The sequence below is a fragment of the Spermophilus citellus genome (assembly GCF_964194105.1).
Source record: "Spermophilus citellus genome assembly, chromosome: 2".
Taxonomy (NCBI): Eukaryota; Metazoa; Chordata; class Mammalia; order Rodentia; family Sciuridae; genus Spermophilus; species Spermophilus citellus.
The window spans coordinates 254,907,941-254,933,664 of NC_138183.1; the positions used below are offsets into that span (position 1 = coordinate 254,907,941).

The 25,724-nt window shown below is 63.5% G+C and overlaps 1 protein-coding gene across 4 annotated transcripts in view; it reads left to right on the forward strand.

Moving 5' to 3' along the window:
- Positions 1-25,724, forward strand: part of OSBPL5 (oxysterol binding protein like 5) — a 75,643-nt gene that overhangs the window by 34,403 nt on the left and 15,516 nt on the right. For all 4 annotated transcript variants that reach the window (XM_081280805.1, XM_081280804.1, XM_081280802.1 and 1 more), the window contains 8 exons: positions 13,137-13,293; positions 15,335-15,417; positions 19,978-20,058; positions 20,298-20,399; positions 21,855-22,058; positions 22,935-23,019; positions 25,074-25,248; positions 25,521-25,701. In XM_081280805.1, the coding sequence (XP_081136931.1) occupies positions 13,137-13,293; positions 15,335-15,417; positions 19,978-20,058; positions 20,298-20,399; positions 21,855-22,058; positions 22,935-23,019; positions 25,074-25,248; positions 25,521-25,701 (1,068 nt within the window). The remainder of the gene's footprint in view (positions 1-13,136; positions 13,294-15,334; positions 15,418-19,977; positions 20,059-20,297; positions 20,400-21,854; positions 22,059-22,934; positions 23,020-25,073; positions 25,249-25,520; positions 25,702-25,724) is intronic.

A 25,724-nucleotide genomic window follows, 5' to 3' on the forward strand; every position in this document is an offset into this window, starting at 1 on the left:
CTTGGCCTTGGCCTGAGCTGGGTGGGTGGGCGGTTCCCTTGAAGAGAATGCTGTCCTTGCTGGTGGAGTGGCCCCTGCTGCCTGGGTTTGGGGGGCATTGGCCTGCCGGCCCAGGCAGAATGTACAGGCCACCCATTACTCAGCCCACCAGCCTCCTGGGGAACACCAGGGGTGGCACGTCCTTCCCCTGTGACAGCCCAGGGGTCAGATGGAACCCCAGGGCCCTTTGCTGGGCTGCCTGGAAGGTCAGCAGGCCTGGTTCTGCCCCAGGCTTGGCCCACGGCGGCCCCGTCCTGCTGGTCTCGCTCCAGCTTCTCATCTGTAAAATGCACGCGCTGCTCTGAATGCCGGGCCTCGGGCTGGGGCCTGAGTGTGGGGTCTGGGCAGTGTCCTCAGGAAGGCAGTCCCCAGGGCCCACCCCTTCCTGTGCCACTCCATGCTGGGCACCGCCCCAGCAGAGGGAAGGGGGCCCAGAAGCAGATCTGGACCCCCAGGTGGACGGATGGGACTGTGGGTTCCCGGCGGGGAGGGTGGCTGGTGCGGGTGAGCTCAGGGGCCTGCAGGAGAAAGCAGTCCCCTCTTTACGGCTGTGACGAAGGATCTTGTGAGTCACCTGGATCTGGCAGGCGTTCTAGGTGACTCTCAATCCAGTGACTTACACAGGAGGGAGAGAGATTTGAGGCAGAGACATACATGTGGCCTAAGACGTGGCCACAAGCCAGGGACTCCTGGAGCCCCAGAAGCTGGAAGAGGCAGGGAGGACTATCCCTTGAGTCCTTGGAGGGAGTGTGACCCGCTGAAGCCGTGGCTTTGGATCAGGAGGATCCAGAACATGGGAGAGTAAGACCGTGTCGTTGTAAGCCGCCCAGCTTGGGGCCATTTGTTGGGGTTGTTCCGGGAAAGAGATGCAGCCCCTCTTGTGGAGCACACCAGACCTTGAGAGCCATCGCCCCCACGGGCCACCTCTCCTGCCTACTGGTGACAGGAGGGGGACTCTTGCTTGTGGCCAGAGGAGGGCCTGCCTTCTGCCCTGTGGGCGAGGCATGTGAGGCCGGCTGGGGACCTGGGTAGGGCACAGGGTGGTGTCCCCAGAGTCAGGGGCCAGGAGAGGTAACCGCCCGACATGGCCAACCTCAAGGCAAGTTCCTATAGCCAGTCTGGATCAGAGGATGTGGTGCTGCCAGGGCCCTGGCTGTCCCCAGCCACAGCCGCCAGGTGCTCTGTGTCATCTCAGTGCTGCTCACGAGGTGGGGCAGTGCTTGCCTGACTCATCGTCTCAGAGTGTGACCAGTGTGTCAGCGACACACCCGCTTTAGGCTTGGAGGACAAGCTCCGCTTCTTACCCGTCCCCAGGGACCTTTCTCAGCTCTGATGGCCTGGGGGGACCAAGGGGCCAGGGGTGGCGAGGGGTCTCTGGACCTCTGTCCATGACTCAGCCTACGGCCAGGGCCTCGCGTCCCTCGGGGCTCTCATCCCACTGGCCTTGCAGCCCCTCCAGGGCATCTGCCTGAGAGCGGATGGAGGGGGCCCTGGCCTGTCCCTGGGGACACATAGTGGAGGCCTGGAGGGCCCCGGGGTGTGTCCTGGGGGGCGTGAGGGAGCAATGGGACTTGGTGCTTGCTCGGCAGTGCCCGCTAGCCAGCACAGCCTGCCCTGTGTGAGGCCCCGGCTGGATGCCCCCCCTGGAGCCCTGTGGCTTCTCCAGGAAGGAACCTGTGGCCCTGCACCGTGGGCCTCTGGGGAGGAGGAGGAGGCAGCCAGGCAGGACGGCCCGGGGTGGCTGGAGCAGGCCTGTGGACAAGGGGAAGGCGGTCACTACAGCTCCTCAGATGGCAGGAGGTGGCCTGTGCTGCAGGAGAGCTGAGGCTGAGCCACCCGGGAGACACAGGTGCCCTCCGTGCCACCCTAACCACAGGGACCAAGGCGTGGGTGTCAGGTGCCCTCAGGAGGAGCCAAGGCATGGTGACACGAGGGTGGCCCTGCCACATCCTCACTGGAGCCAACTTTCCAGCTGGTGCTCTGAGCAGCCTCCCCCAGGAAGGCCTCCTGGGTGCCCCGGGCTGGGGACCTCCCACCGGGCCCCGCGTCCTGCAAGCTGCACCACCTCCCGCCAGCGCCACCACTACCCAGGCCTTCAGGGACCTCCAGGTCTGAGCCCAGCACCCTTCCCCGGGGAAGCTGGGTCAGGCTGGAGTCAGGCTGAGGGCCTCAGCCCAGCAGGGAGAGGCCAGGAGAAAACCCTGCAAGGGGGCGTCCTCAGGGCTCTGGACAGCGGGCCCTCAGCCTGGGGACCCCAGCTCCGTGGGAACCTGCCAGCTTGGGTGTGGGGCCCTGCAGGCAGCCCAGGGCCAGTCTTGGACACCTCGCATGAAGCCAGCGTCCCCCGGGGTTCTCCCTGCAGTGAGCCGGGGGGCTGGGTGTTGTCACTGTCCCCTGAGCTGTCACCTCCAGGCCCCACTGGCAGGTGGCAAGAAGAGCACAGCAGGGTCTGGCCTCGCCCGCCTGGCAGGGCGGCTTTCACTCCAGGCGCACGGTGACTTCCGGCGAAGCCAGCTCCCCACACCACGGGGAGGAGCCCCCGAGGCCACAGCCCTGAGCCGCCCGCAGGCTGGCGGGCCACCAGGACTGTCACAGCTGGCCGTCCCAGATAGGCCCAGAGGTTGGCTCTAGCACACACCTGTCCGCTGTCTCCTGCTCAACCCCAGTAGCTGTCCCTGCCTGGATGGTCAGTGGTGAGCATGGCCACGTGCCAGAGGCTGCGGGAGGGGCCTGGGCCCTGAGACCCCGTCAGTCCCCTCAGAGAGAGTTCAGGTGACCCTTCCTCTGCAGCTGAGATGGGGACCAGGCAGCGCTTGGCCAGGGGGGAGTTCTGCACACAGCACTCAGTGGGCACTCTTGGTGCTGCTCACATCGGGCCAAGCCCAGGGCTGAGCCTCTGTGCACAGGGGCCGGGGTGCAGGTGAGGGGTGTCCACCCACTGTGCGTGGGACCCAGGGTGCAGGTGAGGGACGTCTACCTACTGTGCGCAGGACTCAGGGTGCAGGTGAGGGGTGTCCACCCACTGTGTTCAGCATCCAGGTACAGACAAGGGTTGTCCACCCACTGTGCGCGGGACCCAGGGTGCGGGTGAGGGGCGCCCCTCCTCTCCATGGTGCTCAGTGTGGGTGGAGCCGTCCCACCTGGGGGTGGGACTCCCTGCCTGTTCTGGGAGGACAGGTCCTGTCAGAATCACCCTGGCTGCCATCCTGGCTGGCCTCAGGTAGGGCACACAATGTGACCTGCTGGAGGAAGAGGACAGTGGGTGACTGGGGAGACAGGCCAGCCCTGGGCGAGGGACGTGGTGGCTCCTGGTGATGGCTGCGGCCCTGGGCTGTGGGGTGGCTCTCCCCCCGGTGCCTCAGGCTCCCCGTCTATCAGCTAGACGCTGAGCCATGAGTGGGGTGGGGGCAGCGTGGGGGAGCCTGTGGCAGCAGGTGGGGCCTCCCAGCTGGACAGACCCACAGCCCAGCTAGCGTCTCTGGGCGGTGCCGGGCCTGGTGCCCCTGTGGCAGCGTGCAGCTCTCCACGGAGGGGTGGTGCCAGGGCTAAGTGCCACCTCCCTCCCTAACCCGCCATGTGACTGGGTGACTCAGCCCTGGTGTCTCGGTTACTGCATGGTGGTGGACTGACAGCAGGAAGGTGGGACACTTGGGCTCTTGGGGTCTTTATTACTCTCAAGACTCAGGGTCCTCCTAGCCCCTGGATGGGGGGAGGAAGAGGAGGGGCACTCAGCCTGTCCACACCTGCCAGCTCCCTCAGCAAGGGGACACCTGTGCAGGGACAGCCTGGGTGCCGGGCAGAGAGCTGTCGATTTGTGAGTCTGGATGTGGCACAGCCAGGAAGGAGAGAGCTTCGGCCCGAGGCCAACAGAGCCCGCACCCCCAGCCCGTGTCCACCCAGTGCTGCCCAAGAATGATCCGGGCCCTGGTGGATGTCCCGCTCTGAGTGCAACCAAGGCGGCCGTGCAGGGCAGAAGGGGTCTGGGGCCCATCCTCCTCCACGTGGATTTGCATGAGGGCAGCTTGGCCCCAAGCCACCCCAGGTGGGCCTCGGGGAGCAGACGGCCCCATGGGCCAGGAGAGACAGCAGCAGCTCGGCTCTGCCCCCTAGTCCTTGGCCCAGGGGCAGCTCTGGGCCACTGCGCTGTGCCATCCAGGGTGGGGTGGGGCCTCTGCTCCCCAGATCTAGAACCTCTTCCCTGGAGAGGGGAATTGAGTGGCTGGGTAGAGAGGACACTCCACCCTGACCCCAGCCAGCTCGGGCGCCATGATGCAGAGCCCAGAGGCGCAGGGCAAGAGCCTGTGCCTGCGAGTTCCTCCTACGGACTCTGGCTCTTGGTCGGAGCTCACGTGTTCAGCTCAGCTTATGCTCATGCGCGTCCCTACTCACTGTCCAGGGAGGCCAGCCCAGGGCCAGGATGTTAGGTCCCCAGAGAACAGGACAGCAGGGTGGGCAGAGAGTACGGTAGGGAACTGGCTCAGAGTCCCTAGTCTGCCGTGGGCAAGCTGGAGCCTGAGAGCCGCTGCCTCCGTCCAGGCCCAATGACAGGAAGAGGGATGGTGTCCTCGCCCAGGCCACCAGACAGGAAGGCCCCCACCCCACACAGGGCTGGCCTGCCTGTTCTGTGCAGACCTGCGACTAATTAGGGCAAGGCCCACCACCTCAGGGAGAGCAGTCCTCTTTTCTCAATTTACTGATTTAAACATTAAATATGTTCCAAAACCCTTCACAGAAACACCCAGGATAATGTTTAACCAACTCTCTGGGCATCCCAGGCCGCAGTCAAGTTGACCCAGAATTAACCATAATACCACAGGATACCAGGAACAAGTCCCACTCCTCTGTGGTCACTGTCACTTTTCGTCTTGGGGCCTCTCTATAGGCCCTGGGAGGAGTCCTCCCCGGGGCTCCCAGGGCCCCATGGGCCAGGCCCCAGGTCTTCTGCTCTGCAGTGGGTGACCCCGACCCCGTGGGTGGGGCTGGGAAGAGGTGGCTCTGGGTGTCTGTCTCCAACAGACACTCGGCCCCAGGCCTCCTGCAGCCCCCAGGCACTGGACCAGCCTGCCCTGGCCACAGCCCGAGGGTGGCCAGACCCTGGACCTGCGGGCCTGCCCAGCTGCCCCAGGTCCCAAGGAGGTGTGGGCAGAAGGTGTCCTCTCTGGGCTCCGGCCCGACTGACGGGGGCTCCAGGGGACAGGGGGAGCCCCTACCCCCGCCTCAGGGGTCCTGGCCTTTCTGACCCTTAATACCCCTGTTTCACTGGGGAGGCCCACGGCCAGGCCCTGCCCTGGAGGCCCCACATACCCAGGGCCTCTGAGTTCAGACTCCCTGTGCCCAGGGCCTCTCTGGGGGAAAGGACTGGCCACTGGGGCTGGGCCGCGCTTCCTGGCTGGCCCCTGGCTCCTGCTTGGCACGCCCCGCCCTACCTGAGCCCACGGCGGTCAAGCTCCCAAGTGACTATCCCTCCTGGGTGGCCCTGCACCCAGGTGGCCCACCCCAGCTCCTGCGGCCTGCCCCTTCCCGAGATGCAGAGCTGGCCCACAGGCTGGGGGCAGGGCTCCCCTAGAATCACCCCCCCTCCTCTGGGGGCTCAGCCTCTGCGAGGCTGCTGCTGACCCCTTTGGGGCCCTCAGTCCTCCCTGCAGAGGGAGCCCTGGGTGGCTCATTGCCCGGCTGGGCAGCGTGGGCAGGACTCGAGATGAATGTCCTGTGAGACCCTCCAATCGCAGGGCGGCCACCCCGCAGCCTGCCAGGAGCTGCAGGGAAGAGCCTGTAACAGTGCCCTGGGCTGTCACCCAGCACAGAAGCACCCGCCACAGGCCAGTGGGGGGGCCCACCCAGACAGCACCACAGGCCAGCAGGGGGTACAGGGAGAGGGGACCGGACATTGCCCAGGAGGCCTCTGTGGTGACTTCTCCCCAAACAGCAAGGCCTTCCGGGGGCAGGACTTGTCGGGGGCCTGGCCCCGCTCATGGGCACACCCGAGGCCTCAGGGGCTGAGCTGGCCCGAGGTGTGGGGAGGCTGTCCTCTGGAAGCGGTGGCCAGCTGCACCCCAGTCTGTGCCCCTTCAGCTGAGGTGTTGATCTGCCGCGGTGGCAGGGCCCTGGGGCCCCTCTGCTGGCTACGCTGAGTGACCTGGCTGGCCCACCCCACTGTTGCCTCCAGCCAGCTCCGCACCTGGAGGGCCACCCCCAGGCTGCAGCTGGCATCCGAGTTCTGTCTCCACCGGGAGGAGTGGTCAGGGCCTGTGTGACGCGGTGGGGTCAGACCTGCCTCGGGGACCACCTCCACCCGGCCTCCTGTCTGGGACTCCTTCTGCAAAGGATGTGGCGAGCGGGTCGGGTGTGCCCGGCGGGCAGAGGAACTGCAAGAGGGTGCGCTGGCCTGGTCAGGAGGCTGGGTGGACATGGGCCAGGGCCAGGCCCCCAGGCACGTGACTCTGCTGAGTCGGGCTGGAGGACTCCCGGGTGTGGCCCATGCTGTTCCTGAGCAGGCCGGGCCACTTCCTGCCCTCCCAGGGCTCAGGCCCCCCTTGGCCATATCTGGCCGCCTCTGGCCCCTCACCCTCCTTCTTCCTCTCAGCCCCCTGGGCTGTCTTCAGGTGCACTCCCCCCAGGGCCCGGGCAGGGCTTGAGCCCTCGGGGGTCTCTGCTCCTGACTCTGGGAAATGTGCTGGTGAGCCCCCGCCTTGCCCAGACCAGCTGGTGCGTCCCAGGCCCGTCAGCCCAGCATCTGGGCTGGAAGAGCTGTTCCGGTGCCCCCTGGGGCCGAGCCCCACATCTGGATGCATACCAAGGTGCTCTGAAGGGGCTGCTGCTCCCTGGGGCGGCTGGCTTGGCCCAGTTTGAGCCCCAGGCAGGCAGTCCAGCCTGGACTTGGCACATGTGTACCTCCTGTTGGTGTCTGCTCCCAGGAGGGGCAACTGTTGCTGGGCCAAGGAGTGTGGTGGTGTCCCTGGGGTGGTTCAGGTACTGGGATCCCCTCAGTGGATCCATGTGGCCTTGGGACCTCAGCAGGGTTTGGGTGTGGTGAGAATGTTGTGACTACTCTCCTTTAACTGTTGGCTGGTGGCTGCTTTCCTTTAACTGAGGGCGTCTGTCCTTCCCTAGAACCTTCATCAAGTATGAGAGAGCCCATATGTAGGCTCATGTTGCTTCATGCCTGACCCTGACCCTGTGTGATTCAGAGTGTCCCCTCCTACAGCCTTCCTGCTGCCATGGAGTTCAGGCAAAAGTGTTGGGGCAGGCTCCGTGATGGAGGCCTCCTGCAAATGCGTACTTTTCTGGCCCCACTAGTGGGTAGAGAGTCCCAGGGGCCAGGGCCTCGTCTCTGCCCAGGAGCCTCGCTTTCCTCCCCGAGCCAGCGGGGCCCAGGCCACTCCTCAGGCTGTGGGTGCTGGGCCAGCTCCCACCCAGCTGCTATGGGCATGGATCTCCCGCCGAGAGCGACCCAGGGGACTAAGAGACAAGTGTGCCCAGCCTGGGTCACACAGCCATTAGGCGGGTCCCCGGCCTCTGCAGGACCACAGGGAGGGGTTTGCCTCGAGCGTCCCCTGCCCTGGAGCATGTGCCCGTGGGATGGAGGTGAGTCGGGCTCCATGGGTCCCAGAGAGCAGAGGCTGGTCGGCCCTCACGGAGGCTTGGCCAGCCTGGCCTCCAGTCCCCGTGTCCCAGCCCCCTGGGCAGCCCGACGGGCACCAGCGACCTTTCCTCACAGGAATCCCTTGGTTCTGCCTGAAGGTGGCCGTCTGCCGGGGAGGGGCAGGGAGGGTCTCTGGAAGCGTGGAGGGCAGTGGGGGTGGCCAGTTTCCCGACCTTGCTGCCCACCAGCTGGGCTCAGCGTGGGAGCACAGAGCCTGTCCTGGCTCCCGGAGGCCACTGTCCTCAGGGACACGGGTCTGACCAGAGGGGGGCAGAACTCGTCCTGTCCCCCACCACCCCGCCCTGGCTGCCCTGAGCTGGCCACATGGCCTCCTGAGGTGGAGAGGCCTCTGCCAGATGGGAGAGTCTGAGCAGCCCACTGCTGCCCTCCCAGGGGTGGGGGACCAGAGACGGAGGACCCGGCTGTGCTCTCGGCCTTCCCCCGGCACCTCCCAGCTGGCCCTGGAGCCTCAGCGGGCAGCAGGAAAGGGAGCCTGTGGCCATGGGAAGGGGGGCCAGGCAGTGGCTCCAGGCGTGGTTGGGCTGCAGGTCTGGGTGTCCAGGCCACTGCTGCTGGGCAGGGCCACCCCCGTGTCCCAGTGAACCTCTGGAAGAGACCCACACAGACACCACCTGGACACCCAGACGGCGGGCAGGAGTTGGGGGCCACGGGGAGCAGATGCAGGGGCTCACAGGGGGCCTGCGTCCCTGCCCTCCTGCTGCCCGCCCAGCTCCGGCCTCTCCCAGGCCTACTCTGGGAGTGCCCTGCTGTCCCCACCTGGGCCCAGTCTGCTGGGGACACAGAGGCTCTAGTGGCCCAAATCAGCAGGGGGTGCATCCCCCATGGAAGCCTAGCCCACCTGGGCCCTGCAGGGCAAGAAAAGTAACCAGGAGGCTGCCCCCAGGGCGGAGCCTGGGGAAGGGGTACAGCTCCGGGACCTGGTGGAGAGGCGCCCTGGGGCAGGGTCCTTGGAGGAAGGGCTGCGTGGGGCCCTCCCTCCTCCCCACTCCCCCTCCTAGCAGGGCTCCGAGCCCACATGCCCACCCTCCACCTCTGAGTCCCAGCGTCCCCAGCATGTCCCCGGCCTCCCAGCCCCCAGGCGGCCCTGCCTGACGCTCGGCCCCTGCCCTCTGGGTCTTGGGAGCACCCCACGCCACCCCGTTTCCCTCTGGAAGAGATCCACACCTGTGGCCAAGACCCAGCGCCCGTGGCCTCAGCCTGTGCCCAGAGCCACCTCTTCCAGGCTGCCTGCCCCTCCCTCCAGCCAGGTCCAACTAGGGTCAAATAAAGACAGAGAGGTGGCCAGGCTGGCCAGGCCTTGTGGACCAGCAGGGGATGAGGGTAGGTGGCAGCCCTGCTCCCGGAGTCTTGCAGGCCAAGGAAGTGGCCTGGTGCACACTGGACGGGAAGCCACCCGCCCACCCCCAGGTCTCCCCAAGGCTGATAAGGCCAGGTGCTCCGAGGCAGGAGCTGGACGGTGGTTCCCAGTGTCCTGTGCTGCTTGCTGATGGCTGTGGCAGTGATCCCTGCACCCAGGGAGGGGACAGGAGGGGTCTCTGTGGTCGGATGTGTGTGCCTCCAGGGGCAGCAGCTGACCACGCCCTGGCCTGGTAGGGGGAGGTCAGGCCTCACAATCTGGAGGTGGCTGGTTTGGACCTGAGCAAGGAAGGGCTCAGGTGGCTTCAGGCTAGCCCTTGGCCTGCCCGGTTGCCTGCAGACCCCCTCATCCCAGACCTGGGCCAGAGCTGGGCAGTGTGACCCATCCATCCTCTACCCCTTCCCTAGCCACGGCCCGGTTGCTGCCTCCTGGCCCAGACTTCATGTAAGCCCTCCTCAGGGGCCTGGGGGCCTGGGCAAGGCCCCACCCGGCAGAAACACGTCTTTCATTCCAGCACCACCCTTGGCCTCGGCCTCTGGCCTGCACAGGTGAGGCACGTCCACTCGCTGTCCTTGCCCTGGGGCTCTTCCCCTCAGGCCCTGCTGAGTCCCTCCTGCACCTGGACTTTAGGATCATGAGGGCGTGGAGTGACTGGGACACTGGGTGGTGCATTGCTGGCCCTGGGCATAGGCCAGCCGTGGTCACAGAGGACAGTGGAGGCCGCTCACACCTCAGCCCTTGGTGGTCTTAGACAGGCAGAAGCCAGGCCCAGAGAGAGACCTCCTGGAGCCCTCGGCAGCCAGAACCTGGGCTGGGGCTCCCTGGGGGCTTCTCAGTGGGCAGTATTGGACAGGGGTGGGCAGCGCAGCTCTGCGGTTGCCCAGCCTTGGGGCTCCCAGGCTGCTGTGGCCACACCTGGCATTGGCTCCTCGTCCTCCCTCCTCCTCACCTCCCTCGTCTCTCACCCTTGTTTTCTCCCTCCCCACATGGGTAGGCTCCCACGGGACTTCTGTGGGAAGGGCAGTGGTCAGCCCAGCCTGGCCCCTCAGGCCCTGGCTGGCCCCCCCGGGGTCTGCAGGCCCTCTGGTCAGCCCTGGCCTCCCACCAGCACCGAGAGGGCAGGACCTCATTCCGGGCCACCGCCGGGGCTCTGCAAACACTAATTCTTTCCACCAGCTGCGAACAGGGAGCTCCCCAGGTTACGGTGGACGTCAGCCCCAGGACCATCCCTGGTCACCTCTCGAGGACCCACCCCTGAGCCGGCGATTGGGAGGGCTGGGTGTGGAAGGCACCTTCACAGGGAGCCCTCGCAGGCCACCACCCAGATCCCCCCCCCCCAGCTCCTGGCTCAGGAGGCGCCTGCCTGTGTTCCTGCCCCGGGGGCTGGCATCAGATAGTGGGGCACACAGACACCCGAGCCTTAACAAAGGGTAAAGAAGGGACCGGGAGCGGCCAGAGCCCCCGGGGCCATGCAGAGAATGTGCTGTGCAGCCGCCTGGGGCCTGGCCGAGCTCCGAGGGCTGTGGAATCAGCAAGTCCCGGCCCTGGAGAGGTGGGCGAGGGGCACTGTGGGCAGGAGGCCAGGGCAGAGGCCTCAGCAGCAGTGGGCTGGGTGTTTTCTAGCATGTCAAGGGCCCCAGTGTGGCTGGAGCAGAGTGGGTGAGACGCGGGAGCTGGGGACAGGGCACGGGACGGCATGTGTTCTGAGTAACCCGGGCTTGCCCTTGAGACAAACACCCCTCCCCCAGGTAGTGTGTGACAGTGGCCTTAGGCTGCCAACACTGTGACCGCAGGGTGTGAGGAAGGCTGGGAGCTGGGTCTTCTGGAGAGTCCTACAGACCCAGAACATGACCCGGTGCCGCCTCCCGACTGGGCAGGCAGAGGGGATTTGAGGGCCCTGGCACTGTCTGCAGGGGTCAGCAGCAGAGCAGCTAGTCCCTGGGGCACGACTGAGCTGCAGTGTTGGGGGGATCATACCAGAGGTCAGTCGCTCAAACTCCACCTGCTGTGTCTATTGTGGGGTGAGTAGGAAGGAAGGGGAACCACGCTGGCCAGATGGCTGGATGGGAAGATTCAGGGAGGGAGGGGGAGGGATACATGGATGGATAGATGGGTGGATGGGTGGATGGATGGGAGGATGGATGGATGGATGGATGGGTGGATGGATGGGAGGGTGGATGGATGGGTGGATGGATGGATGGGAGGGTGGATGGATGGATGGATGGGTGGATGGATGGGAGGGTGGATGGATGGGAGGATGGATGGATGGATGGATGGATGGATGGATGGATGGATGGGAGGGTGGATGGATGGGAGGATGGATGGATGGATAGATGGGTGGATGGGTGGATGGATGGGAGGATGGATGGATGGATGGATGGATGGATGGATGGATGGGAGGGTGGATGGATGGATGGGAGGATGGATGGATGGATGGATGGATGGATGGATGGATGGATGGATGGGTGGGTGGATGGATGGGAGGGTGGATGGATGGGAGGATGGATGGATGGGAGGGTGGATGGATGGATGGGAGGGAGGATGGATGGATGGGAGGGAGGATGGATGGATGGATGGGTGGATGGATGGATGGGAGGGAGGATGGATGGATGGGAGGGAGGATGGATGGATGGATGGGTGGATGGATGTATGGGAGGGAGGATGGATGGATGGATGGGTGGATGGATGGATGGGAGGGTGGATGGATGTTATTAGTTGTGTGATCCTGGGCCAAAACCCTACTCTCGCTGAAGTCAGTTTCCATGTCTGAAATGGCAAAGGTGAGGGGCTGTGCCAGGTGCCAGGTGACATGATGGGGTTAGGAAGATGCTGTCTCAGAGCCCCTCACTCTGACCCCTGGGTAGGGGCCATACAAGGTTCTGGCCACCTGGGCTGCTGTGAGTCCAACAGGCTGTAACAGAAACCCTGGCACCAGTGACATGCTGGGCCACCCTGCCTACCCCAGAAGCCCCACCTGATCCCCAAGTCCAGCAGGAAGGGCTTTGTGCATCTGGGGTCAGGCCCGTGGGAGAAAGCAGAGCCCGTGGCCAGCCAGAGGGAATGCTGGCCTGTTTCCATGCAGTTGGGCAGGGAGGGAAGGGGTCAGCTGGGGTTCCTGGGGAGTGAACAGACGCAGGAGTCCCGCCCGCCCCTGGCGGAACTGCAGGATGACACTCCACTTGCAGAGCTGAGGTTTCCTCTTCTGTAGACTGCGCTGAGACTTGTGGGTTTGGTGCCATCAACGGTGCGTGCCTGGGAAGGGATGACCTTGGCCAGCTGTTCTTTCTACTCAGGTGCAGGGCTGCCAGGGCACAGGGAGGATGCTGCCTCTGGCCCACAGCTGGCCTTGGTCCAGAGGAGGCGAGACCTGAGCCCCTCCTGGACCAACCCAGCGCCGACTCGCTGGAGGGCGGGGCAGGCCCGGGCAGAGGCCCCTGGTGTCCTGACCCCGCGAATGCTCCTGCTGTTGGGACCCAGGGATGGTTTCTGGCCACGCTGTAGGCAGGAATGTGGCCCCCTGGGCTGCTGTGAGTCATGAGGCCACCTCTGAGCACACCCGGGCCTCGTCTCCCTGTTCAAGTGCTTTGCAGGTGGCGGCAGCACCCCAGCCTGGCCTTCCTCGTCCTCTCTGTGGAGAGACCAGCTCTTGGCCTGTGTGACTGGTGGCCATCTCTCTGTCATGGAGTACCATCACCAAAGGGCCAGTCTGGTGGCCCAGCATGTGTCCATGGCCCACTTGGGTTCACTTGGCTGTGGTCAGAGTCCTGCAGACCAGGGGCTTGGGAGTTCTCAAAGACGTCTGTCCACATGGGACGAGCCGTGGTCCTGGAAGAGCCAGCCTTGGACCAAGCCATCTGCCTGAGCGTGGCCTTCCCTGCTGCCCACCCCTGCCCACCTTCCAGCCCTCCTCGTCCTCCTCAGGGCAGCCCCCTGGGGTCCCCGAGTGTGAGGGGTCACCCTCTCACTTGGCTCCACCCCGCAGGAGGAGACGGCGTCTGGCACCAGGCCGTCCAGCCCTGGCGCTGCCCCAGGTATCAGCACGAGTCACAGCTGCGTGTCCTCCCCCCTTCCTTCCAGAAGCCCCCCAGCACCCACGCCATGAAGGAGGAGGCCTTTCTCCGGCGCCGCTTCTCACTGTGTCCGCCGGCCTCCACCCCGCACAAGACCGACCCCCGGAAGCTCACGCGGACCCTGCTCCTGGGCTGTGAGAATGAGCTCAGCCCAGTTAGCCCAGGTAGGTGCCAGCTGTGGGCGCATGTGGCAGAGGCCCCACGCCCTCGCAGCTGTCAGGGCAGCAGCCCGCTCTGCTCACACCCCACCGGGGACAAAGGGTTTGTAGCGTATTAAGCTGGCTGGCCAGGGGGCTCCCTGGTGTGACCTCTGGGGGCAGGCAAAGCCCTTTGGGCCTGGAGACAGAGAGGACCCCCAGAGGCCTTCTGGGGCCAGGGAGGTACACTCGTCCCAAACATCAGCTTCAGGGACAGGCAGCCTGGGTCCTCCCTGCTGTCCTGGCTGGCTGACCCCAGGCCAGCTACTGGGTCTCTCGAGCTCAGTTTGCTCATCTGTACAATGGGGACAACATTGGTGCCCATGCCCAGCCACCAGGGCCCTGTGCGCTGGCCAGGGGACAATTCAGTTCTGCTCTGCTGCCGTGCAGCTTGTGGGTGAAGCCCTGCGCACCAGGGAGCGGGCACCCTACTGCTGCCAGCCCCACGGCCCAGCCTCCTGCTGCCCCACTCGGCCCCACCCAGTGGGGTCTCAGCTGAGTCCTACTGCCCCATTGTGACTGCTGAGCCCAGAGAGCCCAGCCCTTCCCTCTGGAGCCCTGGGGGCCAGAAGCTGACTGTGCCTGCCCTGGAAGGACTCTCCAGATGGACCCCACCTCCACCTTCTGTGGCTGGACAGGGAGGAGGTGTGGAGCCTTGGGGCTGGGGACTGCCTCGTCCCCTCTCAGCTGACAGATGGGGACGGGGAAGCCAAGGCCCAGAGCAGGGAGGCCTTGAGGAAGCCCCGGGGAGGCCAGGGAGCTGGATGCCAGCACTGACCGCAGCCATGTCCACTGGCCTGCATGGGGAGGGAGGCTCCGGCTGACCGTCAGTCTCTGGGGACTTGGCCCTCGGAGTCACTGGCCCAGGCAGGGCAGGGCCCAGGCTGGGGGGAACCCAGGAACAGAGGGGCAACAGGTCCCAGGGGCAGGGCAGGGCAGTGGATGTGGACAGGCTGGGAGGAGGAGCCAGGGCCGGCCTTGGCCTGCTGGGGGCACTCCCCTCTTGGGTGCTCCAAGAGCCCCTGCGTCCTCCCAGCCCAGGACACAGCTCCCTACTGCAAGTGGCCCAAGGCAGCAGTCCGGAGCATCTGCTGAGGGGACCTGAAAGTGGAGAGGACCCCCGCTGACCCCGCTTCGGTTGGGGCATGGGTGCTGTGTGGGCGGAAGCTCCAGGGGTGCCATCCTCAGGGACAGGGACATTGTACGACCTTGAGCGGGCACGGCACCAGGACGTGGGGGCAGAGCCACTTCCTGGGTCACTGTGTTCTGGAGAGAAAGGCTCCCAGGCCCACCCTGCCCTTCCCAGGACCCCGGCGAAGGGGTCTGCAGAGCCCTGGGCTTTCCTGGTTCTGGGGTGTCCTCTCCCCTCCACTCCCCTCCTCGCAGCCTTTGGCAGGAGGAGCCGCACCCCAGCCCCAAGGCCCACAGCCACGGGAGTGGGCAGGGCCTTCCGGCTTCAGGCCTCCTCTGCAGCCACCCGCCTTCCTCCTGCCCGTAAATGCGGTCTCAGAAAGAGCATCAGAGCAGGGACCCAGGGCTGGGCCACCTCCCCAGGGCCAACCCAGACCCAAGGGCCTCCCTCCTCCCCCTCAGCCCAGCTGCGCTGGGACCCAGGACGCTGTCCCACCCACTCCCTCAGTTCCAGGACTGGGGCCAATGGCATCCATCAGAGGGACACATGGCCAGCACCCTGGACCCAGCCTGCCTGTGAGCCTGGATACCGTGCTGTTTCTCTGAGGACTGAGGGCCACGTAGACCCGAAGTCACCACCACACCAGGCCCAGGGCCCCCGGGTTCCACCAGCCCCTCCCCGCTTCCTCCCTGTGGTCACAGCCAGATCAGAACCCCGGGTCCTCCCGGGGCGGACGCCTGCTGGATTCCCTGCACCCCTGGAGCAGAGTCCTGTAGCCACTACCTCAGCTGGCTCCCTGCCCCTCCCAGCCGGCCGGGCCCCTGCACCCCTGGGAGCCTGGCCCCCGTTCCCTCCTCACCCTCTGCTCCTTTGCAGGGAAGGACATGGAGCCCAATGGCCTGTCACTGCCAAGAGATGAAGAGCCCCCCACCTCGGGCTCTACTGCCAAGGTGCCACCGGTAAGAGCCCAGCAGTGGGAGGACCCGGGGCAGGGCGCCTGCTCAGGGACAGCAGGTGCTGGCTGAGCCTGCCAACCCCCGTCCAGGCCAGGGAATGGGACGCAAATCCCAGGCTGCACAGCTCTTGTTTTTGCCACCTTCTTGTTCACGCCACCTTCTTGTTCACGCCACCTTCTTGGCATAACATGGGCCGCCTGAGAAGGGATGTGAGCTGGCGGGGCTCCAGAAATGCCCATGAGAGGTGGCCGAGCCCCTCTGTGCCCCCTGTGAGGTGCATGCGGGGCCCCAGCCTGGCCCTCCTCTCTGCGGGCATGAGTGCCAGAGGCGTCCACGCATGCTCCCTGCAAGCTCTAGCTGGCAGGACCTCTGTCCAGGGGCAGAGGGGACTGGCACCAGCACACCCCTCCTTCTCCCAAAGGGCTCGAGGGAGCTCTGGCGGTTCTTGGTCCTGACGATGGGTTGGGCCATGGAGTCAGAGACCGTCCTTCACCTGTGCTGGCCTCAGGGAGTGGTGTGACCTTCAGTGAGGGCCTGGCTCCTCTGGGAGCCCCTTCTCGGCTGTCACACTGCAGTTAATGATGTCCCGGTGGGCCCCTATGTCGGCCTGGGGACAGCAGGCCAACCTGCCATCTCCCTGAGCCCACGCCTGCCACCCCTGACACGTGGCTGTGTGCTCACTGGCGTTTCTTGGCTATTCAAAACTTTGATCAGTGGCAAAGGAGACATGGCGTAAGATTTCCCTCACAACCAAGTCTCGGTGCACAGTCCAGGGGTGCAGGCACACTCCCCTGCCACACAGTCGGCACCACTCCTCCGCTAGAACTTGCTTATCTCCCCAAACTGGGACTCTACCCCACCTGCAGCCCCTGCCCTCTCCTCCTCCCTGACGTGGATGGGACAGTCCTTGGGCCTCGTGGAAGTGGGCCCTGCGGTGCGGCCTCTGTGGCTGGTGCTTCCCTCATGCCGCAGGCTGCCCAGGTGGTGCAGCTGTCCGGATGCCCTTCCTTTTCAAGTGCCCTGTAGGATGGGCGCTCCGTCTGTCTGCCCTCAGGCGATGGGCACTGGGTTGCTTCCTCTTGTTAGCCATAATGCGCGGAGCTGCTAGCGACGTACGTGGCCAGGTGTTCTGTGAGTACCAGTCTCAATGCTTTGGAGTGCGAACCTAAGAGTGGAATTGCTGGGTCACGAGGAACTCTGTAGCAGTATGAATTCTAAGAACCTCAGCCTTAACTCTCGAGGGACAGGTGCGCTGCCCCCTCCAGCAGTGTGCAGCGGCCACCCTCACACCCTCACCAGCCAACACTTCAGATTTTCTATTCTGTTTCCTTAAAACACACATATGATGGCATCCTGGTGAGGTGCCCAGTGGTGTCTCGTTGTGTCCGGGTTCCCTGGGGCGTCCCGGTGCCCAGTGTCTCTGAGCTCATTGACCAGCTTGCGTATGCTCTTTGGAGAAAGGTCGCTGTTAGTCCTCTGCCTGTCTTTGATCGGGTTGTTTGTCTTTTTGCTGTAGGGTCAAGAGCTTTCGATGCATTCTGACCCGAGGCCCCACGCTGTACATTGTTCTAAATTGTAATTTAAGTCGCTTTTGTAGGTTGCAAGGTTCCATCCAGACTATGAGGTTCCTGGTTCTGAGCAGCATTTCTCGTTTCTCAGGGTGCCCTGTTATTGCACCAGGCCTGACTCTCAGTGGCACACGGGAGTGACCAAAGAGCCCTGCCTGAGGTCAGGGTGCCCAGCACAGCCCACAATAAGGAGGAGTGGGCAGCCCTCTCTGCAGAGCTCAGCAGGAGCTGCAGCGCAGCCTGAGTCCCTTTGCCCAGCAGGGAGGCGGGGAAGCGCCACCCCTGCCCACCCCCTTCCCATTACCTAAACCGATCACAGCTGCCTTCAGCCCAGTGGTAGAAAGCTGGGTGGCAGGGGAGTGCCAGCAGGTTCATAGATCATCAGTTCTAATTTAAACCAATCAGCATTCATTCCTTTATTTGGGGGACTTGCTGAGCCCCCAGCTGCCAGTGCTGAGCCACTGAGAGATGCAACTGTCCCCAAGGTGGTCACTCTGGACAAAGACAACTGACCACAGAAATGGCCATGTGACTGAAGCTGCCAACATCCTGGGCAGGTTTGGGGCACTATGTGTCACCAGGAGCTGATGCCAGCAGGTCACTCAGAGCTGAGGTCCTGTGGGCAGGTGACTCAGGGCAGGGGCTGCCCAGCAACAGGGAAGGGCATCCCCAGGGGGGGAACAACATGTGCTAAGTCAGCCTAGGGCGCCGCACCCAGACCTGGCTCAGAAGACTCCTCGGAGCAGAAACAGGCTCTCGTCCATCAGCCTGGGCCCTCCAGAGGCCTGTCACCTGGCCAAGGTCTGCATACATCCTTAACTCAAACGCTGCGTCCAGGGCAGAGCCCCCAGGAACCCCTCCTGCCTCCCTTTCTCCCATGATCTGGAATGGTCTTTTGGCTAAGTGGGTGCAGCCCTGGAGTAAGACTGCTGGGGTTCAATCTCAGCTGGGCCCCTTCTCAACTGTGACCTTGGGCAGGTTTCTGAATCTCTCTGTGCCAGTCTCCTCCTCTGCAGAACACAGATAATAACAGTGGCCTGAGCTGCTGTATTTAACACTCATGGTCACAAAGCCGGGCACCCCACCCCTCTCCACCCCTTGCCCTGGCCGCCTCGTCCACTTGTGGGTGGCTGCCCCTCTCTCAAAGAGCCAAACCATCGTATTGTTCCTAAACCCAGTGCCTAAGGCAAGCCTGGCACAGTGCTGTCCAGGTGTCCACTGGACAATTCAAGTCCACCCCGTCCCTTACTGGCCCCTCAGGCTTGGGTGCTGCCTCACCTCTCCCTTCTTGGCTTCCTGTCCACCAAGTGGGATGAAATGGGTCCTGCCTCGTGGGTCGATGGAGATTAGGTGAGTGCAGCAGTCCTCTCCCTGCAGTTTGTTTTCCATGTTTTCAGTTACCCATGATCAACTATAATCTAAAAATACTAAATGGAAAATTCTAGAAATAAACAATTCATTTGTTTTAACTTTGCAGTCTTCTGAGTACAGTGACAAAATCTCCCACCATCCTGCTCCATCCTGCCTGGCATGTAAATCATTCTTCGGCCAGTGTATCCATGCTGTATATACTACCTGCCCGTTAGTCACTTAGTAGCTGTGATCTGACACAGAGAGGCTTAGCGATTGTTAACCTCTTACTGTGCCTAACTCCTAAGTTAAACATTATCATGGGTACAGATGTAGAGGGAAACACAGCACACACAGTCTTTGGGAGTATCCAGTTTCAGCATCTGCTGGGGACATTTGGGCATACCCATCACAGACAAGGGAGACAGTGGCACAGACAGAGCATCGGAATGGGGCCTGGCATGTCTGAGTGGACAAAGCCTCTGCTCTGTACCCTGTGCCCTGCTCCATCTCCCTGCTGTTCTGAGCAGCCCAGGGCGAGGGCCCGCCCTTCCTGCCTGAATGGAGACTCTCCACAGTGGACAATTCCTTTACCCTGGAAGCTCCAGAGAGTGCTCCCTAGCACGGCACCCAGCAGAGAGAGCAGAGCAGGGCAGCAGGTTCTCCTAGAAAGATGGACAGCGGGGCTCTCGAGCTTCCCTGCTTGGGGTCCTACTGCAGCACTCCACACTGCTGTCCCAGGAGGCCGCCACGGGCGTGGAGATGCGTGACCTGGCTGTGTGCCAGGAAAACTGTGGACATGAAGTTTGAATTTCAGGGAACTTTCATGTCTCACAAAATAATATTCATTTGGTTTTTTTTCTTAACCACTTGCAATTGTGGAACCTGTTCTTGGCTTGCAGGTGCACAGTGGCAGGTGACAGGTAGGAGTCAGCCTTTCCCAAGCCTGCGTCCACCTTCCCTACCAGACCTCAGCTTCCCTATCTACAGAGGGACTATGGCCCCTTCCAGCCCCAAGATCCAGGATTGCTGCTCTCAGCCAGCAAGCCAGCTGTGGCCTGGGCTGGGCCCCGCCTGTGGCCATGGGCAAGACCTGGGCGTTGGCCCTCCACACAGCAGCTTCCAGAGAATGGGGCATCCCCAGTGCATGGCCGCCCTGCACATGTCAGCCCCGACCAGAGGAAGGGCCACGGCCATGAGCACCATGGGGGCAGGAAAGGGGGCTGCTCTTCCTGTGGATGGATGAGCCCCAGAGCTTGTCCCCCAGCTCACAGCTGCCGCCACACTCCCCTCTACAAACCCCACCCTTGGCGCCTGGCCACCTGGCTCAGGGGTCTCCTGGCTGCCTCTTCCCCAAAACCTGCCCCTGACGGCCCAGGTGTTTCTTCAGCCTCTGACTGGCCCCATGTCCCCGCGTGTGCCCAGGTGGTGGATCCCATCCCCTCCTCGCCGTGAATTCAGCACAGGTGCCCCGGAAGGGCTCACCAGGGTCAGCTTGTTCTATCTCCCTGGCGGGCCAGATGGAGGGTGCTGGGCCATGAGGGCAGGAAGCACTTTTCTCCAACCTCTGTGTCCTGCCCCTGCCCACCCCAGCCCTCCACAGCTGCACCCCAAAGCCCCCCACTCCCAAGTGTCTCTCTTGCAGGCAGAGAACAGACTGTGCAATGGGTCTGACAAGGAGTGTGTGTCCCCGACATCCAGGGCCTCCAGGAAAGAGACCCTCAAGGTGGGCCCGGGCCCTGGGAGGGACGAGGCCTCTCAGCTGGCACCTCAAAGGGGAGGCCCCTGAGGCTGGGAGAGGCTCCCCATCTGCCAAGGGGAGGGGCACCTGCACCCCACCACCCCATGCCCCCACCTGCTCTCCTTTTCCTGCGTGGCCTTCTCCTGGCCCCAGACTGGACGGTGGGAGGAACTGGGCAGCAGGGGACCATCCCCCGAGACCGCCCACTGGTGCTCCCGGCTCAGGCGCAGAAGGAGACCTACCGAAAGGAGAAGAAGCGCGCGACGAAGCAGCTGTTCAGTGCCCTCACAGACCCCAGCGTGGTCATCATGGCTGACAGCCTCAAGGTGGGCGGCCCAGCGGGAGCTCCCAGTGGGGGGTGGGAAGGCTGTGGCCACTCGGAGACCATTGGCATGTGTGGTGTTTTGGGGCTGCCATATGTGGTTTAAAGCAATAGAAATCTATTTCCTCATAGTTCTGAAAGAAAAAGTCCAAAATCAAGGTGCCCGCCAGGCCCTCCAGGTCCTGGGGGAGGGTCCTTCCTGCTCCTTCTAGCTCCAAGTGTCCTCGACTTGTGACCACATCAGCCTACTCCCTGCCTCCGTGTTCACAGGCCAACCCTCTGGGTCTGCCCCTCTTCCTGTGAGGACACCAGTCACTGGGCCAGGCCCCTACTCCAGCCTGCTCCATCCGCACTCTCTCGATGGCACCCGACAGAGGGGCCCTGGTCTGCTGGCTGAGGCCTCAGAGTCCTGGGGAGGGACCATCACCCTGGCCTCCCAGGAGAGCGCCCGGTCTCAGACCTCCCCAGGGCACTCAGCCCTGAGCCTGCACTTCCCTGTCCACACAGTGAGGGTCAGAGACCCCATGCAGCCCCTGGGAGCAAGGGAGACAGGTGTGCCGCGTCCACCCACAGGCAGGATGGAAGCTAGGTACTGCCCCGACCAGCCGTTAATTCAGAAATCAGGGGCGACTGGGTGAAGAAAAGACAGACACACACACAGAAGGAACAGTGGGACTAGGTGGCGGCCAGGCTCTGACCGAGTCTGACTGACCCCGAACCAGCTCATCGGAAGGTTGTGGGAAGGTTTCAGCCAAGCAGGCCGCCTGAAAGACACAGGACGGGCGGACATTAGGGTCATCTTGTTAGACTCAGAACCCTCTGTTCCTGGGGGTTGGTGTCCGAACTCAAAGCCTCGACTGATCACTCTGAGCCTTTGCACAGAGTGTCCTTAGGCCGGCGTCACCCTAGCAACTGAGCCTTCGCGACCTGCGCCCCTGCACAGGCAGTTCCCAGGGCTGCTGGCCACGAGAGTCAGACGTGATCCAAATCACCGCTCTCCAGGAGGTGTGGTGCGAAGGCCGAGTTAGAAAGAGAAAAGAGATGACAACTGGGTTACAAAGTTCAGAATTCCAAGTCACCACTCTGCTAGTTCCCCCAAGACCCTGGGACCTCCTTGACCTTGAACTTGACCTCCATGAACCTCACCAGCGAATCTGTCCCTGGTTTCTCTAGATTTCTTTGAATCTTCCATCACTTAAGTTCCCCTTTGAGAAACTGGAGGGGACCCTGCCACACCCCAGGGCAACCTGAGCTCTGCTCTGAGTTCCCAGGGCTCCGGCAGCTTCGTGCCCAGCTTCAGCCATGCTGCCCCAGCCCTGCCAGGGCACGTGGTGGGCACCCCCAGGAGTGAGGGTCAGCCCTGCACTCAGAACACGCAGACAGCCCCCATCAAGCCATCGAGATGCCCCGGGGGGGCAGCCTTAGTGGGCAGAAGTGACCATAGTGCCCCTCCTTGCAGATCCGTGGGACCTTGAAGAGCTGGACCAAGCTGTGGTGCGTGCTGAAGCCTGGGGTGCTGCTCATCTACAAGACGCCCAAGGTGGGCCAGTGGGTGGGCACCGTGCTGCTGCACTGCTGTGAGCTCATCGAGCGCCCCTCCAAGAAGGACGGCTTCTGCTTCAAGCTCTTCCACCCACTGGACCAGTCAGTCTGGGCCGTGAAGGTACTGCTGGGCGGGAGGGGACGCCCTGGGCAGGGGAGAGTGGCCCCATAGGGTCAGGAGGCTCCTCCTGGGGTCACAGTGGGACACCACTGCCAGCTACAGAGGCCTCCAGCAGATCTCATAACTTCTCTGAGCCTCATGCAGGGCCAGGGACCGGATATGGCCATAGCCCTCCCCACAGAACCCTTGGTGGCCTCAGAGAGTGGTAACAGAGCAGCGTGAAGACCAGAGGCCCCTCTAGCCCAGACCTCAGCCTCGTAACGGGGCTGCCCAACCCAGGACCAGCAGGGCCAGGCTGCCTGGGGAAACCTAGAACGCCCAGTAGAGTTTGAATTTTGGAGGAACCAGTTTTTAGTGAAGACTCCTCAACTTGGGATGAGGTCACACCCAGATGACCCATCGTAAGTTGGGAACACCGCAGGTTTATGCTGTGCTTAACACAGCCAACTCCCAGTCACCACGGCTCAGCTCACCTGCCTGTGCTCAGAACACGCAGCAGCCTACAGTTGGGAGAGACACACCCCAGCACCCAGCCTGCTGAGTGTCCCGTGGGTTGACCACCGTTCTGAGCGTGGGACACAGTGGCTATATGAGTGTGCTTGCCCGCCACCATAAAGTCAAAATATCATACGTTGAAACCATCTTAATAAGTATATTCCGTGGGCTGGACACACCCTACAGAGCTCTTCAAAGCTCTTCATTATTTCTCTGAGATTCGGATTCAGCTGGGCATCCTGGTTTTGCAGGATTCTGACCCTAACTCAGGAAGCTCACAGCTGGAGAGCGAGGGCGAGAATCCTCGCCCATCCGTCTCTCTCGCTGCCTGCCGGGTCTTCCTGGCCAGATGCCTGACCCTGCAGGTCTCTGCCTCTCCAGGGCCCCAAAGGTGAGAGTGTGGGCTCCATCACACAGCCCCTCCCCAGCAGCTACCTGATCTTCAGGGCCGCCTCGGAGTCGGACGGTGAGTCCCCTCTGCCTGTCTCCTGGGTGCCTGCTGGAGGAGGGGCCCTGGTCAGGTGTAAGCCAGGTGTAGGTGAACACGGTTCAGGCCTCCACTATCCCCCAACAAGAGGCGAAGTCATGGGGCAGGCCCAGGCTTGGCACCAGACAGGCCTGGCTCACATGGTACCTCTCCGAGCCTCAGTGTCCCCATGGGTACAGTGTGACTAATACTTGTCACCTCAATATTATGGGACTCCAGGGACCTCATTAGAGCACATGGCAGTCACTAAGCTCCACACCCTGCTGACAACATGGACCGTAGGTCCTACTGTCATCTTCCACGTCTGACAGTGAGGAAACAGCACAGGCAGCCCCCCGGCAAGACAGCGCCTGAGCCCAGACAGGAGCGTGAGCTCCCGACTCCACACCGTCTCCTTCAGGTGCCGTGACGGCAGCTCTCACGGCTGCAGCCACAGCTGTCCCTGGAACTAGTGATTATTTCCTGCAGTGACCACCCTCTGATGGGGGTGGCCACCCATCTTCGCCCTCAGGGCTGGCCCCTGCGGCCACATGCTCACAGTAGGCAGCGCCCAGCCTAGAAGCCACAGCCCTCTGGGTCCAGCCCCTCAGTCTTGACTGTGGGCCGTGTCCTCCACACCAGTGCCACATCGCCCCCTGGTGGTCAGTGCCACATCTACGTTCCCTAGCTGTCCCAAGTCCCTTCAGTATTAGATCATTGTGGGATCCCACCTGGGCCCTGGGGTGGACAGGGTCGCCTGTGCCTCATGCACCTGCAGCTCTGAGGGGGAGTGGGCAGTGAGCCATCAGACAAGGAGACCAGGGAAGACAGTGCCAAGCCCTGATGGGCAGAAGGGCCACAGTGGGGAAGAGGAGTGTCCCCAGCCCCTGTGGGGTTAGGGTGGCCTTCTGGAGGAGCCGGAGGAGGCCTTGTGTGAGCATCGCGTCCCCAGCGGCAGCCCTGAGTGTGTGTTCAGGCCCCACCCCAAGTCGGCTCTTGTCCAATGCGCCACCCCCCTCCCCCCACCCCAGGCCTGCTCCATGATGGCTCACCAGGCTGGGGGGCTCTGTTCCAACCCAGCCTGCAGTGAACCCCAGAAGCACCCCAGATGTCCCCTGGCAAGAAGAGCAGCTCCAGAGAACCAGGAGCCACCATCCTGGTGGGTCCCTCCCCTGAGTTTCCCAGACTGGCCCCAGGGATGCCCGGCCCAAGCAGGGTCCATGAGCATCAGTCAGGGAACGAGTCTCCAAGAGCTATGCCAGGTCCCTCCAGAGTGACCTCTCCCCACCCCGCCTGGTCCCACGGGCCCCCGATTGTCACGGTGCTTTGAGCCGTCATTTATAGGCCACCCCGAGATGCTCTTGTGAGCGGAAGGGCCGCTCTCAGTGTTCACACCAGGACACTGGGTGCGACCTGGGTGGACGCATATCCCCTAGTTGTTAACACTTGGGGATCTGAGACCACCCTCCTCCAGGAAGGCAGCAGACAATGAGCAAGAGCCCTTTCCCACCCTTTGCTGTCCACAGCTTTGTCCCTGGGCAGTGGCTCCTCCACAGCAAGGTCCTGCCCACCTCCACCCTCCTGCCCACCTCCACCCTCCTGCCCACCTCCACCCCTCCTGCCCATGTTCCCAGCCAGCAGGAGCCCCAGGGCACCCGGACCTGCAGCTCCTGGCAGGGGCCCTCATCCCACTCCACCTGGGCACACCTGCAGATGGACCCTCTGGGCACAAGGCCAGCTCTGGGCCGTCACCTGGGTCCCTCACATCCTGGCCTTGGCCCCTGCCTGCGACATGAGTGCACAGGAGGGCACAGCCGTTGAGGTTCTCTGAAGAGCTCCTTGAGGCCTACTCAGAAGGCCCAGGGCCACATGGACTCCTGGTGTCCGTCCCCTCCGTCCCCCACCACAGGCCCCAGACCGAGGTCCCTGTGGGAGGCAGGACAGAGGGATGGGAAGAAGGTGGTCTCCTGGTGGGGGTCGGGGGGCCACGGGAGGTTCCAAGAGGGGAGCAGGCTGGACCCCTTGGTGAGGGCAGCTGCTCACTGTGTCCCCAGGGCGCTGCTGGCTGGACGCCCTGGAGCTGGCCCTGCGCTGCTCCAGCCTGCTGCGGCTGAGCGCCTGCAAGCAGGGCCGCAACAGCGAGCCAGGGTCCTCGCCCGACGCGTCGCCATCCTCGCTGTCTGGACTGCCAGGCTCAGCCACTGTCCACCCAGACCAGGACCTGTTCCCGTGAGCAGGGTGGGGCGGGCAGGGGTTGGCGGGGTCCCCTAGGTGGGGGCAGGGGAGGAAGCAGACCTCCAACGGCACATGGAGTCCACGGAGGGGGAGACCCTGTCCCTGCCGGTCCCCAGAGGCTCAGCCCCTTCATTGTGGGATGGGGGCTCCGGGGTCAGGCAGGGAGCGGGGTGGAGGCTGACGCAGGAGAGTGCATGAGGCCGCACGCGGAGGGGTGTGCGGGCTGGGACTGGCCTGTGACCAGGTGCCACCTGCACCCCATCCAGACTGAGTGGCTCGTCCCTGGGGAGCCCCCTGGAGCAGGATGCCTTCTCGGAGGACTCGGGGGCAGAGACCCAGGACCCCAGCCGCAAGACCAACGGGAGTGGCAGCGACCAGTCTGAGAGCCCCGGGGGACCCCGCAGGGGGACCACCTACGTGGAGCAGGCCCCAGAGGAGCCTGGGGAGGTGAGAGCTGCCCTCCTCCCTGG